This window comes from Vipera berus (genome assembly GCF_964194415.1).
Source record: "Vipera berus genome assembly, chromosome: 4".
Lineage (NCBI taxonomy): Eukaryota > Metazoa > Chordata > Lepidosauria > Squamata > Viperidae > Vipera > Vipera berus.
This window is the reverse complement of record NC_138206.1, coordinates 23,987,875-24,007,729: the sequence shown is the minus strand read 5'-3', so window position 1 is coordinate 24,007,729 and position 19,855 is coordinate 23,987,875. Positions and strand designations below refer to the sequence as shown.

Sequence of the window (19,855 nt, the reverse complement as noted above, 5' to 3'; positions counted from 1 at the left end):
ACCCCCAAACGAAGATCGCTTCGCTTCCCCCTCCCCAGCCTGATCCAAGACGGTCCAGAGCGTGCCAGAGAGGAAGAATCGTGCTCCCGGTTCCCAGATGGAAACGTGCCCGAAAGAGCATTCGCTTTCCTTGCCCCGCCAGGAAGCATCGCTGGAAATGGGGGGGAGGGGGAGGGGAGAAGTGGGGGGGGGGGAGAAACAGACCAAGTGACGTGTGGGGGGGGGGCGTGATGGAAAGGAGGATACGGGCTGGGAAGTTATAAAGGAGCTGAGCCCGGTGAGTTCAGCACCCTTCGGATACTACCGCGAGGTGTGGATCCCCAGCTGCCTGCGGAGCCCGGCACGAGTGAGGATCTCGCCGGCTAGAAGCCTTCCTGCGGCGCCGGGCGAGAGGACGCTTGGGCTCGCTAGCGAAGCAGGTCTCGGGCAGAGACGGGCGTTCTCTCTCTTCCCGGCGGCGCTCCGTGGGGCTCTGAGGGCGGCATGTTGAGCTGGGGGCTCCCTGGGACCGTGCTGGGCGGGCTGCTCGGATCCTGCCTTCTTCTAGCAGGTAAGCTCCAGCGCCGCGTCAGTCCTCGCTCTCCGCTTCCCCTGGACCCGATCCCGACGCTCTCCGACTCGGATCGGGACCAGAACGACTCCAGGGCGGGACGGGGAGGGGGTTTCGGCCGAGGGCACCGTCACCTCCGAGCCTCGTGCCGTCCGCGGCGCTGCTGTGTCTTGAGCTCGGACTGGCCCGGAAAGCGAGGGCGAGTCTTGTCTTGGTCCCAGCCGGAGGACCGAAACGTTCCGGCGGCGATGCGAGCACAGCTTTGGCTGACCGCTCGTGCACGGGCTGGCTCCAGAGTGTGGCGGGATGCGCGGGAGAATCTAATCCCGAAGGCTCCTCCCGGATCTTGCCCGCCCTCTGGCTTTTCCGCGAAGGCACCTGTGGACGAAGAAGGGCCACGAGATGGAGCGCGCCTTAGATTGAACGCTGCCCACAGCTGGAATTGCTGGCTCCGCAGCATAGCGCGGATGCAGACGGGCTGGTCCTTCCCTTTGCTATTTCGCTGAGCCGATCCTTGCTTTTCTCCCAGCTTAAAATGGGCGAAGGAGAAACCCCCGGGACAGGTTGGGCTCTGAATGAGCTCATGCCTCCGACGACCTGGACCGTCAGTTTTAGGAACGGGGACTTGGGATGCCCGGAATTTTCAAATGCGTAAACTTGGGACATGCGTATCGTTATTTCAGGATGCCCCTGGCGCTTTCGCTCTGACGGGTAAATGACAACAGGTCTATGAGAATTGTCTAAAAGAGAGCAGAACTGGCCGGGGGATTGGAAAATAGGATCCTAGGGAAAGTGTCCTGGTTTTCCTTATCTACCGCGACGGGTGATGAACGACGGACACCTTAGTTTGGTACAATAGAAAATCAGATAACTTTGTACGCCTGGCTTGGCAGGGTTCGTCTAACTTGAGCATAAAGCTTTGCTTGTCATGGTTTAAGTGTGATGCAAATGATGTGTGTGATGTGGCTTATTCAACAAACCAAGATGGGGTGGCCGGCTAACTCTAATCCTTGCGACTCCTCCTCCGTAAATCTGGCTCTGGGCTACGAAGCCAAACATCTCTGCAAAAAAAAGAAAGAAAGAAAGAAAAAAGAAATAAAAGTCTAGGGAAGAATCTGAGGCTTCATTTTCCTTTGGAAAGAAGGAGGACGCTGTGAGTTACCGGCTTTTTCTCCCGGCCTGGCCGCGCAAAAGAGACAGTCAGCCGCCGCCCTCCGGGAAAGGGTGTTGCTAAATGCTCCGGTCAAGCTGGATTTATTTTCATCCACACGGCAACCCGCTGCAGTGTTTTTCTTGGTGAGCTTCAAATACCTTGCAAGGGAGGGGCCGTGCGTGGGTGCCCCGGGGGACAAACGTTCAAGTCACCAGTGCGCTGAACTGCGGAGGAAGAAGGGACCAGCGCTGGAAAGATCAGAGGACTGAAGTTCACTAGCAGTTCTCCGGGCGAGGAGAAGACCGGGAGAGAGGAGACAGGAGACACCTGCTGGGACAACGCGCGAGGTGGGAGTGGGGGTGGAGGAGGAGAGAGACCTTCGGCCGTGACCGACCTGCAGTTGGGTTGGCTGCGCTCCTCGTATTGGACAAATGTGTTCCCTTGAGAGCCTTGGGGTGGGGTGGGGCGACATCAGCAGTGGGTCTGCCTTAGAACCCTCATTTACCCGTCCTGCAAGAGAAGTGAGCAGTGTGGATGAGAGATGATCCCCACAGTTGGTTTATTGGTTTATTAAATTTATATGCCGCCCTTCTCCCTGAGGACTCAGGGCGGCTCACAACAATAAAAAGTTAAAAGATATAAATACAAAAATTAAAAGAGGATTAAACAATATAAGAAATAGGAACAATTTAAACCAATAAAAAACCAAATTTAAAAACTAGAATCAGTCCAGGCCCGCTTGTTGGAATAACCAGTTCTTTAGGTCAAGGTGGAAGGACCGAAGGTCAGGGGCTGTCCGCAGCTCCGGGGGCAGTTCGTTCCAGAGGGTCGGTGCACCCACAGAGAAGGCTCTCCCCCTGGGGGTCGCCAGCCGGCATTGCCTGGCCGATGGAACCCTGAGGAGGCCAACTCTGTGGGAGCGAACTGGGCAATGGGAGGTTGACATTGGCAGCAGGTGGTCTCGCAAGTACCCGGGGCCTAAGCCATGCAGGGCTTTAAAGGTGATTATCAGCACCTTGAATTGCACCCGGAGGGCAACCGGAAGCCAATGCAGCTCGCGCAGGTGTGGTGTAACATGGGAATATCGAGATACTCCCATAAGCACCCGCGTGGCCACAGTGTCAAAATAAATCAAATACTGAGAGATTTAGAAGTGATTAGAGGAAGCACATCTTTATGTTTGTCAGGTTTAAGCTGTGAGTGCCAGCTTAAGAGAGATGCTTTGGAAAGGGGTGAAAGTGGCTAAGGACTTAAGCAATAGGGGTTTTCAGGCCTTAGGCGGCATATTAGTGCTTATGACCAGAGTAATTTCCCCCCCCCCAGTCCTCTGATCCATTCAGCTGAATTGTTCCTAGTTGTTCTATTGCATAAAATACCTTCAGTCCTGCCTTCTTGGCTGAAAAAAAATGCACTAGTAGTCAATGTACTAGTTCTTTGGGAACTAATTCACATCTCATGTTAGACATGGTTTGCTTAATTATCCAATCATTAATTGAATAAGCCACCAGCAGATGGGTTCACCTGACACACTAAACCAGAGGTGTCAAACTGCCAGCCCGCGGGCCGGTTGCATCATACAGAGGCCACGCCCACCCCAGCTCCGGCAATGCAAAAAAAGTTGCGATATGTCGCGACATGTCACTTGACGTGGCGAGTTTGACACTCGTGAATCAAAACCAAATTTTGCCTTAGTGCAATATGTGAATGGAACTATAGCGGTTTACTTCTGAAGAAATATCCCAAGATTGCACTAAGCATAATTCACTTTTAAAATTTCATAGTGTTTGTACAGTAAAAATAGGTTGGTAGAGAAACATTCTTTGACAGTGTTGTTTAAAGACATTCAAGTTATTTGTCTATTGGATAACACCTATTTTGGTCAGAATGGGATCTGAATGTAAAAATGTTCATTTCCAATTAGTACTGCGCATAAAAAAAATATACATCACTTCTCAGGGATATGTAATCCTTTAAAAAGTGTTACTGTTGGAGACACACAGGCTGAAGAAGCTCTACGGTCAGCCTACTGTTTTATATTTTAACACAAGACATTGGGAATGCTAGCAGCCCTTCAAGTTTCCTTTTAGAGAAATAACCAAATAAATAAAACTAATTTTGGGTCAGCTTTCTGCTAAGTGATTCCCCCCCCCCTAAAAGAAGTAGATCATAGTAATTTACTGTATACTTCACACACAAAGAAATGGCAGATTAGTGAAAATTGATAAAATCCATGGTAAAGTACAGAGTCATTAATTTAAGTTCATAAAAGCCAAACCGAAAATATATAATTGACACCAAACTGAGAACTCAGCTATTAAGTATAGCTATTAGATGGAAAGTGGGACGTGGTGGCTCAGTGGGTTAGGACGCAGAGCTTGTCGATCAGAAGGTCGCCAGTTTGGCAGGTCGAATCCCAAGTGCCGCGTAACAGAGTGAGCGCCTGTTACTCATCCCAGCTTCTGCCAACCTAGCAGTTCAAAAGCATGTAAAAATGCAAGTAGAAAAATAGGGACCACTACGGTGGGAAGGTAACAGCGTTCCGTGCGCCTTTGGCATCCAGTCATGCCGGCCACATGACCACGGAGACGTCCTCAGACAAGCGCTGGCTCTTCGGCTTTGAAACGGAGATGAGCACCGGCCCCTAGAGTCGGAAACGACTAGCACGCATGTGCAGGGGGGATCCTTTACCTTTACCTTTTATTAGATGGAAAAACAATATCTCTAGGGTTTTTCTTTTCTTTCTTCTTTTTTGAGATAAATAACATTTACTGCAGTTGGGGACATAGCCTATAGGGCCTAGGCAAACATACATATTTTAACATGGAGTGAAATGGGCAAGTTAGGCTTTACATGTTTACTTCCAAAATAATAAGATATAGTAGTAGCTGTCATTTTTATGGCAATTCCTGTGGCAAAGTCATAAAGAATGAACATGTCTGGGGAGCCTTAGTTATCCTATGCTTTTTCATACTAATATTCCTAAAGTTTATTTGCCATTCAGAGTTGTCACTGAAAGTTATCCTTAGAGAGTAATCTCATTGAGAGAAGTCTCATCAAATACATTGTTATTTACTTTTGAGTAAATCTGTATTACAGCTATTGTCCTGTTTTACTGATGAACTACTGTACATTCTGTGTTTTGTGGGCTGACTTCTAGATATTCTCTGAATGCAACAAATAGGTATAGCATATCCAACCTTCCAAATCAGAAGCTTTTCAGAAAGCGAGGCAGGTTATGATAGTTAAAGTCAAAACATAACATTTTAGCACCTTAAATGTTCAGGTAGGGCACCTGCTGCCCTTTAAGACATCTTTGTGCAAAATGTTTTTTTTACCACCTCTTCGCATTAATTTTATTTGCTAATTTTTTAAACTGGGCAAAAGGACAACGGTTAAGACTAGATGAGAAGTTTGGAATAAGCATGACTACCTTTAATACATAATATCTATCAATTAAAGTAACATCAGAAATGCAGTATTACAAAGAATAAATTATTTTACAAAATACAAGTAGTCTTCACTTGCTGGCCACAATTGGGAGCAACAACTCCATTGCTAAGCAGCATAGTTCTAAAGTGAAATGTCACATAAGTGTGACTGATTTACAACATCAGTTGGTTAGTTCCAGTTGTGTTCATTAAGCGAATCACCATGAATTGTTAAGTGCAATGTCACATGACCACAATTTGCGACTCCTGCTAGCTTCCCCACTGATTTGTCAGAAGCCAGATGTGAAGTTGCAAATGACCATCATGTGTGACCACAGGATGCTGCAACCATTATATAAGCACTCCAGTTGCCAGTTACCTGAAACATAGTCATGTGACTGTGATGGCTGCAACTTCAAGGCCTGGCCTACGTGTTGCAACTTTCAATGGTCAGTGAACAAATGGTCAATAAGGAAAGACTGTGTTTTATTCAAATAGTGAGCAATAGTAAATATATGATATACATCTATATAATTTCAAATTATAGAGAGCTATATTTGGTAAGTAATCCATTAAATACTGCAACATGATGCAGACCAGAAGATGTTGATGGTACTGATAGTTTTAGTTTGTGTGATACATAGTGTTTCAGAAGAAGTAAAATCTGACATAAGTGAGCACACACAGTTGGTGTTTGGAATGGAGAATTGATTTTTAAAACTTAATTTGCTCCTCCCACCGCCCCCCAATGATGCCTTTGTGTAGCCCACAACTTGCATAGCTGCTTGGGACAGGCCTGCGTTCAGAAAACTCTTGAATACTTTGTCATTGCTTTCTTGTATTCAGACTGCACAGAGATGTCTGAGCAGACTCCAAAGGGTTGCTTAACATTTGAGAACAATTGAATGAAATTATTATTGAGCATAGATATGTATGAAACTGTACGTATTTTCCAGTGATACAGAGAATCTGAAACCAATTCTAATAGATAACCTGGACTGAAATAGTTAGGTCTAAATGAAGTTTAAATTTTCTTTTTTGTCCATTAAAATACCGCACAGTATCATTGAATCTTTGCAGAAATCAAGACTTATTTAAGGATCTATATATGTTATCTTTTTTTTCCACTGCAAGACTCAAATGTCTGAGCATTTGTTTTAAGCAACAACCTAATCTTAGTGCATCACCACCAACTATGTGTTTCTGAAGCAAAAGAAACTGGGTAGAAATGAACCATAAGTATTTGCTTCCCAACAGATGGGAAAAATTGAATGTATCTCTCCACTAATACAAGAATGAACTGCTGGGGATCTCCTTAATGTATCTGAAATTATTTTTGTTTACATATTTGATTTATGTTGAGGATTTTAGAGAGGATCAACCAGAGAGATTCTGGTGGAATGTTAAAAAGAATGTCCTAGTGATCAAAGCTACTTGACAGTGAAACTAATTACTAAGCTTTCCTTTGCTAGAAATTTCCCCACAGAAAATGGATTGACAGTTTTCAAGATTGCTTTAATCTGGATTCTTGCTCATGAGAAGAAGATTGGACTCAATGCTGTCAAGAGCTCCTGCCAACTCTCTACTTCTAAATAGTGTCTCTGTCACAGATACTTTCAACTGAACACAGTGAAGATTAGGAGAATAAAGAGACACAGAGAAAAGATAACATCCATTTCGGTTACATTAAATTATCATGTAAATTCTATACAAGCTCACTCAATGGTAATTTCTGAATTTGAATACAGAGGCCCTTGTTTCAATATAAGTTGGAACAGAATTGCATTCTTGCACTGATTTTAACTCAATGCAAGGAATAAAGAGTTGTGCTAAAGGCAATGTAGAACAGGAGCATTGTATGGACAAGGAAGATGTTTATTTCATTTTCTATTCTGAAAAAAAGAGTTCCATGCATAATGGATTTTGAGGAAGCCATTCAAGGCCAAACGAAGTGCAAAAGTAGATATGGGGAAATAAAGGGGATAACCAAAGTTGTTTTCCAATACAAGAGCAACATCCTTTGGCAATTTTTGAAAATAAGCTATGTATACATGTGGTGTAGCATCAACTGATAATTTACATGGTACAGTAATAATTTGAGATTTATTTATTTAGAGACCATCCATCTCACTAGGAGGAGTAGGGTGTTGTTTCTGCTTTTCTTGCTATATACTGTATCATCAGACACTGTGGATAGTATCTATTAAATGGGCATTGTGATACTAATTAAGAGGATCAGGCTTCAGAACTCTTCTGGGCTTCTTCAGGCTTGTTGTCTTACCTTTTCTTCCACATTCCAGAATGAGGGAAAAATGATTTTGTGTCTCTAACATCATGGGATGGGGTGATTGCAAGAAACAAAAATAAGGAAACTGGCAAATAAGCATCAAAAGTACCCTGTCACATCCTTAATTACTTTCTGGACTTACAGTAGCAACAAAAAGGTAGAGCTGAAATGCATATGTACAAAATATGGTAAAGTGGGAATAGTGCAAGAAACACCACCAACTCTTTCCTAAATAGAATTGTAGAGGTCTTTCTCTTCTTTACCTTGTTGGAAGTCTTGAGAGAAGTTGGAGTCAACACACGAGAGCTTGTAAAGCTAATGAGTACAGCTATAAAGCTACCATAGCAGGAGAGAAATGTCTGTGTTAAAGTTTCCTGGGGACCACAGAGGAGGTGCATTCCAATCATGATAAAACATCCAAAATACCTTTCAGGCACATACATCATTTAACAACTGACATCACATCTAAGACAAAGCTTATACACATTGAGCCTATCCTGTTTTTATTACTGCATTGTGTTTACTAATAAAAAATAATTGTACAGCTTGAGTTCTCCAAACTTGAAGAAGTCCAACAAAATAATACATCAACATATTTGGTACTATGTCAATTTAAGGTTGTATCTTTCATGGACTTAAATGGAAGAGATGAAGGCAATCTTATAAAGCTAAGGAGAAACTGCCATTATCAGGATGTGATTGTTGCATAATAGTATACAATAGACCCAAGGAAATAAAAACCAATTCGTACTTGGGAAAAATGATTTTCATGTATCTTCTGTATCAAATTTTCTTTATGGTTTTATGGGCATTCCTTGAATTGATGAACATCTTTCCACAGAGACTGAGAGAGCAAAGGAAGCAAGTAAGATTGAAGCATTTATCCCTGGGGTGTAATGCATGGTTTGTTGTCCTTAAAATATAAAAAGGAAAGGAAATGGGAGTGATACAAGACAATGGAACTTTTGTCATTGTGGCTAAAATGCTTGGCATAGAGGCTAGAGAGCATGAGGAGTGTATGAGTGAGAAGATTTTTTTTACCCTTCTTTCCCTTGAAATAATCATTATAATTTGTTTTTAAAGCTTTATGGGACAAAGCTCACTGACTTAAAAATGTGTTTATAGTAATTCTTGTTTGGCCCTCATACCTGTTGCAGTTTGAAATGAAAGAAACTCTGGAATTGAAGGGGAATGAAGACAGGTTTGGAATTGTAGGTCACATCTTCACTTGCTCTTAACCATGAAAGACAACAGCAAGTTTCATGTTGGTTCCTACAGGAGCTGCATTGATCTTGTTCATGAGAAAAACAGCATTACGTTGTTGCTAGTTGAAAGCAGTGAGGTTTTTTTCTCTCCCAAGGACAGTCTCAGACCTATGAAGTCTATTAGGTTGGAAGGAAGTCAGATCATTAATTGGGTATTGAGGCCGTTGAGGCAGAATAGGGATAGGTGATTTTATGCTGGTTTTGTTTTCTGTTACCAATGGGTGGATCACAACTTAAGAGAAAGTGATGGATTTCCCTTCATAATAAATATTCAGCAAACCTTTCTTTGGAAAAGGAGAGGCTGGGAGGAATGTGAATTTCATTAAGCAAGACATGTTTGACTTTCTCTTGAGGAAACAAAGCACATAAATTATATGGGTATCAGTATGATAGGATCATAATCTTAATAGGTATGAGAATGTTTCCTCATGTGTTTCTCATTGAAACGGTGTGATTTTGTGTCCCTTGGTAATCTTTACACTCATTTCTCCCTAGGCTAATGTTCAGATACCTCCCAGCCTCTCCTTTTCCAAAGGAAGGTTTGTTGAACATCTGTAATGAAGGGAAGTCCACCGCTTTTCATGGTTACAGCTTCTACTTTGAATTGTTTTTGTTATGAAGGTTTTTTGTTTACTGGTGTTCCTTTGAAAGCTGCCTATATATAGTTGAAATTAATTAGTTTGCATTGGCATTCTGGAGCAAGAGAGAAAAATGATTAACTATTTCAAGATCTTTTGCAACAAATAGTATCATTAATGCAGGTATCCTTCCTTCTATTTCTGATGTTTTTTTCTTTCTGTCATATGATCCACTTGGTTTTGCAGCAGGTGCAAGTTGGGTAAGCATCCTTTCTGTCCATCAAAGTCATTAATAACAGTTTGGGATACTGTAGTAGTGAAAGATCAAAAGCCCCACTCAGTATTACCTTTCTGTTTTCTTAATAAGCACAACCACAGGGGTGGTGAATGGGAGGAATAGCATGTGCATTATGGATACCATGATCAAATGATGTAATTATGCAATATAAACTTAATTGGTCAATATTCAATACAAAACTCACTTGTGTGATGTGATACAAACATGTGACTAATATGCTTGGACTAGAAGAAAACTTAAGATATTCCATTTCTTATGTGCTAATTCCATACTGTATGTGCTAATCCATAGGAATTATATTCATAGGAAAAATAAAGCTTTATTTAAGTTTATGGACAGGAGCTTATAAAAAGATGTGGATATTTATGACAATAATGTAATGGAATATTCATTATATATCGAGGAAAGCTGATAAATAGGCTGGAGAGCTTAAATTGATGGGAACTCATATCAATAAACTATAATATGATTTGTTTGATTTTATTTAGGATGAGAGATGAATCAGCAAGCATGGTATGTTCCACATATAGGGGCATAGTGCAAACATAAAAACAGTCATTGTCATTGTGAAATTGCTTTATTTCTTGTCCTAGCTTAGGGGGCATACAAATCTTTTGGGCAGGTAGCTAAGAGGGCTGTAAAGATTTTCAAGATGGAATTCTCTTTGATTAAAGGTCAAGTGAAGCACTCCCTCAAAAGTGATCATAACATTTTGCCTGTTTTGTGCCGACTGCCTTAATCTTCATGCATTCATTTATAAGTTGACATACAATATCTTGCCTGAAAAAATCCAGGCAACCACTACAGTAGATGCAATGATAGATCCTTCTGGCTGGCTGCCATCTAGTAATTATCTAGATTTTTGCACTCTGGGTATGTATGATATGCAATGCTTTTTTTGTAAAAGAAAAAGGTGCTGGAACTCACACATGTCATACAACCCGCCTTGCCTACCCTACAAGGTTCCATCCAAAAAAGGTGCCGGAACTCCGTTCTGAGCGTTCTATGAGAAAAAAAGCCCTGATGATATGTAGTTCCTCTTTAGTTGTAGTTTGTAGTTCCTTGAGAAGTAGATATCTTGCATAGTACCTGTCAAGATAAATAAAATCTGCCCTGCCCAAGTTTAGTGGGCACATTTGAAAGTTGAAGAACATGTTATGGGTTAGAGATGAGATTCAGATTGACACCTTCTTGATTCCCTGGGATGCAAAAGAGAGGGGAAGGAACATGGTTAGGTTTGCAAGATTGCCTTACAGTAGTCTAAAGAACAAATAAGATTTGGTTCTAGCCATTTGTATAGTCAGTTTCCTAATCTGATAATCTTCAAAGGGCTGGTATCAGTCTTGTTAGTCTGACTATGCATTCTCTTCACTCCCACTAATACCCCAAGGAGGGGCCAGACTTCCTAATGGTTTCCCTGTTTCCTGGGCTCAACACTTGTTTTGCACATGTTGTAACCATCTCTGCATAGTCTCTTTAAAGGTCATCTCTGTAGCTTCCTACAGTATCTCACTTTTCATTTATGTTGTGATTCAGGGTCAGCCTGTGGGTTTGGCAGTTGGGTCGGATGATTCAGAGGAGGAGCAGGAGGAGGGGTTTGGAGAGCCTGCAGAGGACAGTTCTGAGGCATCGCAGAGCTCTCAGCCAGGCCCCTCCCATCTGGTTACTACTCAGACCCAGCTGTGTGAGCCTGACAGCTTGGAGGAAGATGACCCACAGCTGGCCTTGTTCAAGGACGCCCGAAGCAGGAGGCAGTCAAGTAGGAGTAAACAGAGGAAGGCAATGGGGCACCTTGGAAGGAGGCAAAGAGAAGCCATGCCTTGAAACTGTTTAAAAGGGGAATGTGTGGGAGGACTGGTTGCTGAAGGCAACCGTTTGAATAGCTTCTGTTTTAGTGGTTCGTATTTTGTTTTGCTCAGTTTGCTCTGTTTTGGATCTGTTTTGTGTAAATAAATTTGGCGGGCTTACTTCCAGCCTTTTGCCTTTTGTAAAGGGGTTGTCCCTGCCTTTTCTGCAGGGCCGGTAGTAGGCTAGATCAGAACAATTTAGGACTCAAGATGGCATACATAGGGCTTGCTTAATATAAGACTGCAGAAACTCAGAAGAGAATTACTTTAAAATATGTCTATTTTTGAGACCTTATTTTGTTTACGCAAAGACTTACCATTTAATAAAATGTACATGGCACATGTTATACAGCATTTTCTTGGCTACTTAATATGGTCTGCTGCTGGAATTTTAGCAAGGCATCAGAAATGGCCATATTAAAACTGACATCCTATCCATTAAAGGGCAGCAGGACATATAGTGACTAATACTTATAGCCTTTGTTTTCAGGAATCAGTTGGCTTTTCTAGTAGCTTTTTTCTAGTGGCTTTTCTTGTATACTTTAACATAAAAGTATACAAAAGTGAATTTGCCATCCAAGTAGAGACTTTCATTATATTACAGATAACCAGGATGCCAGAAAGTAGTTATAATGTCTCCCCCTACAAAAATTTTCAATGCTGAGAAAATGTTTTATTCGTTTATTCATTAAATTTATATGCTGCCCATCTCACTAAAGATGACTCAATGAGAATTACAATCAATCAATAAAAATGCCAATATAAAGCATTAAAAGAATAAATAGTAATATTATATCTGAATTAAAATTGACGAAGTTGGGGAGGAAGGGAGCAAGATTCATCCAGGGAGAAAGTGGGGTCTTATCTTAATCCAGTAATCACCTTCAACATGACTTATTCTTATGGGACATCCAGGCTTATCACAAGAAAAGAGCTCTCTTGTGGAAATATTGCTTCTGATACAGGGAAATTTGAATGTCGGCCCACTAACATTTATTTCTCAACCTTAGCAACTCTAAGATGAGTAGAGGTCAGCTTCCAGAATTTCCAAGCCAGCATAGTTTGAGGTTAAAAAAAAGAAGTAACATTTATTATACCATGAAGTTACTTTCACATTGACATAACATTCAGTTTTGAATATTAAATTACAGTTTAATTCTGTTCTGAGTGATGAAATTCTTTTGTTCTGATTTCCTTTCTAGTAAACTTGGTTGTAGTGCTAGAAGAAAGCGGGAAAAAAATTGCTCTGTTTTCCCTTGCTTGACCACAAGATTCTCTGTGCAGGGTGAATCAGAAATATTTCAGAATAATAATAATTACTGCAAACAGCATTATGACTGAGTTGCCAGAATTAATCATTGGAAACTTTGCTAGGGATTTGGATGCGAATATAGTAAAAGCTACTGGGATCATCAAGTTGAGAAGGTTTTGGAAAATGAGTGGCTTAAGACTTCATGGAACTTTAAGATCCAAACAGATAGGCATCTTGCTCATAATATGTATTATATAACATTTATTGAAAAGAAGAATGTCTGGTTCATTAATGTTGCTATTCTGGATGATGCTAGGACTGAGGAAAAACAATTGGAAAAAGTAACAAAATATTGTGACTCGGAGACTGAAGTTGTATGCTTATGGACAAAAAAACCCCATTGTTGTATGAATTGGGATTGGGACCTTTGGAGTGATACCTAAAGGACTTCCTTGATAGCTGGAAATATTGAATTTATCAGCCCTGAACATCCCAATATTTTTTTTAAAATACCTCCACTCTACTTGGAACTGCCTATAGTCTTAGATGCTAACTTACTAATTCTTAGGTGCTTGGTAAGGACTTGAATTATTAAGTTTCCACTAGTCTTAGATTGTGAATTTAATCTATACATAATAATAAATTTACTTAGAATAGCTTATATTTCAAGTAATACCTTTAACACTATCAACAAATAATATCTGTGTATCCCAGGCCTTTGGGAAAGACTCAATAGGTGGATAAAAATGCTAAATCCTGTCTGAACATCTGGCTGACTGCAACCAACCATAATAATTGCTGCTATAAGGAAAACTGTTTAGTATATTTTTTATAGTCTGCATCATCGGAAACAAAACTAATTACGGTTTTACATTAGATATTGGCAATGTTCCATTGTTAAAGAATAACTGGAGTCACACATCAGGTTAATGACAGAGTGTGTTGTGAGACTATTGTCATGTGTGAACTCTCACTGAAAATTAGGATCACAGTTGATGGTCTAACAAGATAAGTGAACCTTACCATTGAATTTAGTTCAGTACAACATATTTAAAGAAATCAATGTGTGAAAACCCATCCTAAAGCCAATCTAGATTATAATTTACAAGAACTATCATTTGTTCATCTCTATGATGATTTTATAATTTCTGTTTTTTTCTTACATTTTAAATAAAGTATCATCAAGTTACATTTAACAAAACTTTTTTCATTCAGAGGATAATTTTAATTCCTTGAGGGTTTTTTACTTGGAAATTCTAGTTCTTCTTAATTGCATTTGTGAAACAATACAAAGATAATTAGATTTTAATAATTCTTTTGTTTTGTTTCTAGGATCTATTTCAGGGTTCAAATGGAAAGGCCCCAAGTTAAACATAACCGGAGCGCACCATGTCATACAAGAAGGAGATACTTTAAACATCTTGTGCAGGTAATTAGCTTGGCTGAACTGACCTTTGCATTTGTCCTTTGGGTACTATAGTTTCAATCAGTGCTTTTTTTGTAAAAGAAAAAGGTGCCGGAACTCACACATGTCATACAACCCGCCTTGCCTATCCTACAAGGTTCCATCCAAAAAAGGTGCCGGAACTCTGTTCTGAGTGTTCTATGACAAAAAAAAGCCTTGGTTTCAATTTTGCATGCAGAGTAGCTTTAGGCTAAGCCTAAGTAGACACTGGCCTGGGGCACCAAAGTTTAGGGGTGCTAACACTGCCCCTTCTTTCAAATCATTCTGAAAATTAAAATCTTGGCATCAGAGTGAAGTGATGTCCTCATTCAGTGTAGCATAGAGTCATCATATACCCATGATTTGGCACAGCTTGGGTGGGAAATAGACCCTTCATTGAAAGGATAAAAAGGGCAACTTCTTAATCTTTTGTGTTGTTTTTGCTTTTGTGGAATATAACAGCTAAACAGCTAATTGCAACAAAAAGGAAAGCTAGAATGTTAATTCTAATTTTCATCTTTTTCTTAATCTGGATTTGCAGCGGAAATGTGCCCCATTCTTGGTTTCTGCCTGAAACTCTAAGTAGGGACGACAACCGATTGAATATAATGACTTACGCTTGTGGAAGGCACAACAAGCAGTTCTGCAGCAGCCTGACTTTGAACATTGCTCAAGCAACTGACACAGGATATTACAGCTGCAAATATCCAGCCTCAAGTGAAGTAAAAAAGAAGACCGTATCTAAAATATATGTATTTATTAATGGTAAGATCCGATTATTTTTATAATGATTTTTACAGATTGCTGCATTTCCACAATAGCTAAGGGGAAAAGACATACAGTGGTACCTCAGACTTGACTGCTTCAAAAGTCATCAAATTTGGTACTCAACCTATTTTGACACAAAAATGTTGTCCGGGTACTTGTTGTTTCTTTGGTACTTGATGTACTGAGATAGGAAAAGGGAGATGGCTGCGGATTGGAAGTAGGCCAGGCTGGGAAGGTCACTGCAAAAAGTTTGTTAAAGCAGGGGATGGCTGCAGAGGACAGACAGGAGGTTGGTCATGCTTGGAAAGTAACTGACATTGGAAGTCTTTCCTGGCCAAAAAAAAGGATCATGTGGTAAGTCATGTGGTTTGTTTGACACTTGTCATTTTTAGTACTTGTCACACTTCTTGGAACCAATTAACAACAAATACTGAGGTACCGCTGTATTTTATACATGAATTGCAACCCATTTGCTATAACATCAGAAAAACTAGCTGAAGATTTTGTTCACTCACTCTCTGCTTGGACACTTAGGGCCAAAACTAAAGTGGTGTAGAACAGGGCTTTTCAACCTTTTCACACTTTGTACCACTTTTAGGATATGGCAACATCCGAGTACCACCAGTCACCTAGCAAGGTGTCAAAAACTTGATGACCAAAAAAAAAAAGGAAAAAAGTGATGAAGTACAGGTAGTCCTTGACTTACAACTGTTCGCTTAGTGACTGTTCAAAGTTACAATGGCACTGAAAAAAGTGCCCCCCAAGCCACAGCCGAGCAAGACACCTGCCTGCCCGCCTGGCGGCGCTCTTCCTCTTGTCCGAGGTTTTCATTATTGTGAGCATTTCTGTTGAGGATTGGCAGCGGGGGTGGGGTGTGTTTGTTTTTTATTCCCCCCATCTGCTGGGTGGTTGCAGCAAGTTTTGGTCACTTCACATGACCCTGGGACACTGTGACCGTCATAAATATGAATCAGTTGCCAAGCATCTGAATGTAAATCACAAGACCCTGGAAATGCTGCAACATTCCAGCTGATCAGCGCTTCTTCTGGGCTCAGCAGAAGCGCCAGGATCAGCGCCGAGCTCCAGCTGGAGCCTGGAGCTGATCCTGGTGCTTCCGCTGAGCCCTGACAGCCCTGCAGCTCCAGCCATCTCTTGCTCAGGCTTGTGCGGTGCTACCACCGGTTCAGCTCATTCCCCTCCCCCGCTACTTTTAAAATATTATGTAAGCCATGTCCACAGTATTAAATACACAGCTGGTAATGTCCTTGCTAGGATAATGCTGTACATGTACATATCTCAACCAAAAGGTGTGAAATATCAAATCGTTGCCAACAGAAAAAAACACCAGAATGTCATGAAGCAATATAATGGATGTATAGGAAATTAATGTTTTATTATTTACTTTGTTGATACTTGACTCACATCCATTAATCAACTCTACTCTAGAATACAATCTTGATAATCTTGACCATGTGGTTTTTCCATTGTCATCAAAGCAAAGTAAAATATACAATCTTTTTTCTTTGCCTATTTTCCCCCACAACAACTCTGTGATAGGACAGGCTGAAGGAGTAAGTGAGAACAAATTACCTAAGTCAGTGTTTCTTATCCTCATCAACTTTAAGACATGTATGACTGAATGGGGAATTCGGACAGTTGAAGTCTACCAACGTCAAGTTGATGAGGCTGAGAAACACTGATCCAGAGAGTTTCCATAGATCAAATGCACTAGGATTTGGTTGTCCCCAGTGCCTTAACCACTGTACCATCTGTCCCTCCTTGCATTGCTTAGTAAAGTGCTCTAAAGGAACAATTTACTCTATTGCAATGAAGCACTCTTTAAAGATCTGTGCACCTTTAAATTTCAACTCTATGATTGATTAATGCTATTTTGCAACTTCTTAAAATGTCAGGTTTCTACCTTATTATCAGGATGCTGAGATTTTAAATTTTCTCTTGAGGACATTTTGCAATTTCATGGTGGAGACAAGGATGCTTTTCTGTTACACTCTTTCTGTCACTCTAAAGCCTTCCTGCTCATTGAAAAAGGTCAGTTCCCTCATGATAGCTTCCACTGAGATTTAAAGCGTGGGAAGGCTGAAGATTTCTAGAGAAATGACTGTACAGTGAAAACTGAATATTCACAGACATTTATGATTACCTCATAATTGTTGGGAAATTGCTGTAATTTCCAGTTCAGTTTTTGTCTAGTAGTTCACTCCAAGGCAATCTCTACCTCTAGATCGGTCTAAGCACACATATTCCAGGCTACAAGGAATTAATGAAGGATGCAAAAGAATTTTTAATAATCACGTTATACTGTTATTGCATTATAATATGTATATTTAATATGCAATATTAAGATATTTATTGTGGCTTTAGTCATTCCCAAATTCCTTTTTTCAAGATACCAAATCTACAAATCTTGGTTCTATCAATGTTAATATTTTGCCAAAACCTGTCATCAATTTTCCACCAAATCTTTTGGAGTCTAGTTTCATAAGGCAAAATACTAGAAAATATTGGAAAAATCATGTGGGTGATAGTCCCTATATTCAGATTAGAGCACATATAGATGACAGTCAGTTCAGCTGGCAAAAAATACAGCTTGTTATTTACTTTTTCTGCAGGGCAGTCCCAGCTAAGCTTTATGGGAGTTGTAATTCAAAATATTGAAAGTCAATATATATATATATATATATATATATATATATATATATATATATATATATATATATATATATATATATATATATATATATATATATATATATATATATATATATATATATAAACTTCTCTTAGACAGTAGGTGCATCTGAAAACTCATAGAATACCTAACTCAAAAGCACAATTGTTTCAAATTCTCCAAAACTAAATTTCTGATACAGCCCATGTGACAGAATTCTTTGTAAGTAAGTAACATGTTTTAAACTGACATGTAAATGAGGAACAAATGGTTAATTATAAGAACAGTAGGATACAAAAGCAAGCCATTTGACCACGAGAAATGAGAGAGATGTGGCCTTGCGACTCTAGAAGCAGCAATTGTATCTGAAAACTGAAATTCTCCATGACTGGTGAGTGATAGTTACAGTAAGTCCAGTTTTGAGGCCCCAGGTCATTTCAGTCCTGAGTAATGTATATTTATATAACAGGAACTTGATGCAGAAAGAATCCCAGCAAAGTCTATGGATTTATTTTAGAAAGAATGGCTCAAAATACTCTGAAATGGAATATGTACTAAATGATGCTCTCTCTCTCTCTTTTTTTTTTTTGCCTTGGTAGAAAGTTTGCTTCAGATGGAAACGGGATGGGTAAAAGTTCTCAGGTCCTGGGATTTACTTTCTTAGACTTGAGCTTGTAACATGTACATTTTTATATGGTTATTTTTCTGAAAAAAAACAATGTTGATTAAGAGGTTTTCTATGCCAAATATTCACTTGCTTGATATTGATTGTAGCATAAATAAGAATAGATTTTTATATTCAGAAAAGTATATAAACCTTTTATTGGTAGAAAAAGTTTCAATACCACCATAGGAAGTTCTTTTCTTTATCTATGTCAGGGGTGTCAAACTCAATTTCATTGAGGGCCGCATCAGCATTGCGGTTGCCCTCAGGGGGCCGGGTGGGTATGGCCAGGGTGGGTGTGGCCTACTGGGTGCGCGTGGCTAGAGTGCGTATGGCCTACTGGGTGAGCATGGCCAGCTCTACATCATTCGCATCAAGAGTGCCTATGGGGGCCTGAGCAGGAGTGGGACAGATCTGAGGGTCTCTGGCAGAAGGAGGGTCTCTGGGCCAGGGCCAAGGCAGTGGGGGCTGTTCCCTCACTGTTTCCAGGATGGCTTCGCGGGCCACATGAAACCACTTCGCGGGCCAGATCCGTCCCCCGGGCCTTGTGTTTGACATGTCTGATCTATGTGATAGAGAAATGGATACAATTTTCCCCAAATGATCAACTTCATATTTTATTATCATTTTCAGCCTGTACCGGAGTAAAGTAAATTATGCCAGGGTTTGTTTGCAGTATCAGCTGTCATATGACTAAATCAGCCCATAGTAATGTAGGAAAAATATGGCATAGTTGCTCGTAGAGTGAAAAAAAATATAGAAATAGATAAAAGAGCCATGAAGAACACTGAAATTATTATTTCCTGGCAGACCACGTATTTAAAAGTAAGATTGTGACTATCCTTGGATTGTTTCCTATGGTGACAATTTGTGTCACTCAGAAGTACCTTTTCCAGCATTTTGGCAGTATTTAGAAATGCAGAACAACTGTTTCCAAATGCAGAACTACTGTAGGATCTGGCAGGAGAGAAAGAATGATCTCCTTGGCTTAAACACTTAACACTTCCTGTAGTTTGATCAATAGAGACAATGAACCAAATAAGAACAGAAAAGGACAATCTATTTCAAAAGAAATAGTGAATAAATGTACTCCTGAATGTTTTCAACTTATAACTGTAGCAGTAGCCAAATATATGCATCACGGTAAGCTGGAATGTGGTTTTTGTCTCAACATGTTTTTGTGAAGTGAGCCATTGCAATTTGTAAATTGTAGTTAATGATTTAGTACTGTGTCCAGACCAAATACCAGCTCCGAGGCCTCTGGAACTACCTGTAGTTGCACCACCAAATTTCAGCAGAAAAGCTGCCAAACATGGATGGGAAATATGCAGCAACTTTATTGAAAATTCTAAAATTGGGTTTATATTTTTTTTTCAGAGAAAGGCCCCTAACACCCAGAGATAAATGGAAAAATCTCATTAGGTCCACTCATTTTGCCTCGTTTTTTTAAAAAAAAAAACACATATATGCCACTTAACGTCCAACAACTCTGGGCAGTTACAGCTAAAAATGTTAAAAACCAGGGGGAAAATGTAGCAGTGGTAGATGAGAAAGGTGATAAAAACTGGAAAAATTCACTGCCCCACATCAGTTTAATGATGTAGTTAGTCTGGTGTGGCTTATTGTCATGTG

At 40.3% G+C, this 19,855-nt stretch overlaps 1 protein-coding gene across 1 annotated transcript in view; it reads left to right on the top strand.

Annotated features, from left to right (window-relative positions):
- Positions 1-318: 318 nt before the first annotated feature.
- Positions 319-19,855, top strand: part of FLT1 (fms related receptor tyrosine kinase 1) — a gene marked incomplete at its 3' end in the record, with an annotated part of 119,191 nt that continues 99,654 nt past the window's right edge. The window contains exons 1-3 of the mRNA XM_081326777.1: positions 319-550; positions 13,991-14,087; positions 14,644-14,867. Coding sequence (XP_081182903.1) covers positions 484-550; positions 13,991-14,087; positions 14,644-14,867 — 388 coding nt within the window. The 5' untranslated portion in view covers positions 319-483. The remainder of the gene's footprint in view (positions 551-13,990; positions 14,088-14,643; positions 14,868-19,855) is intronic.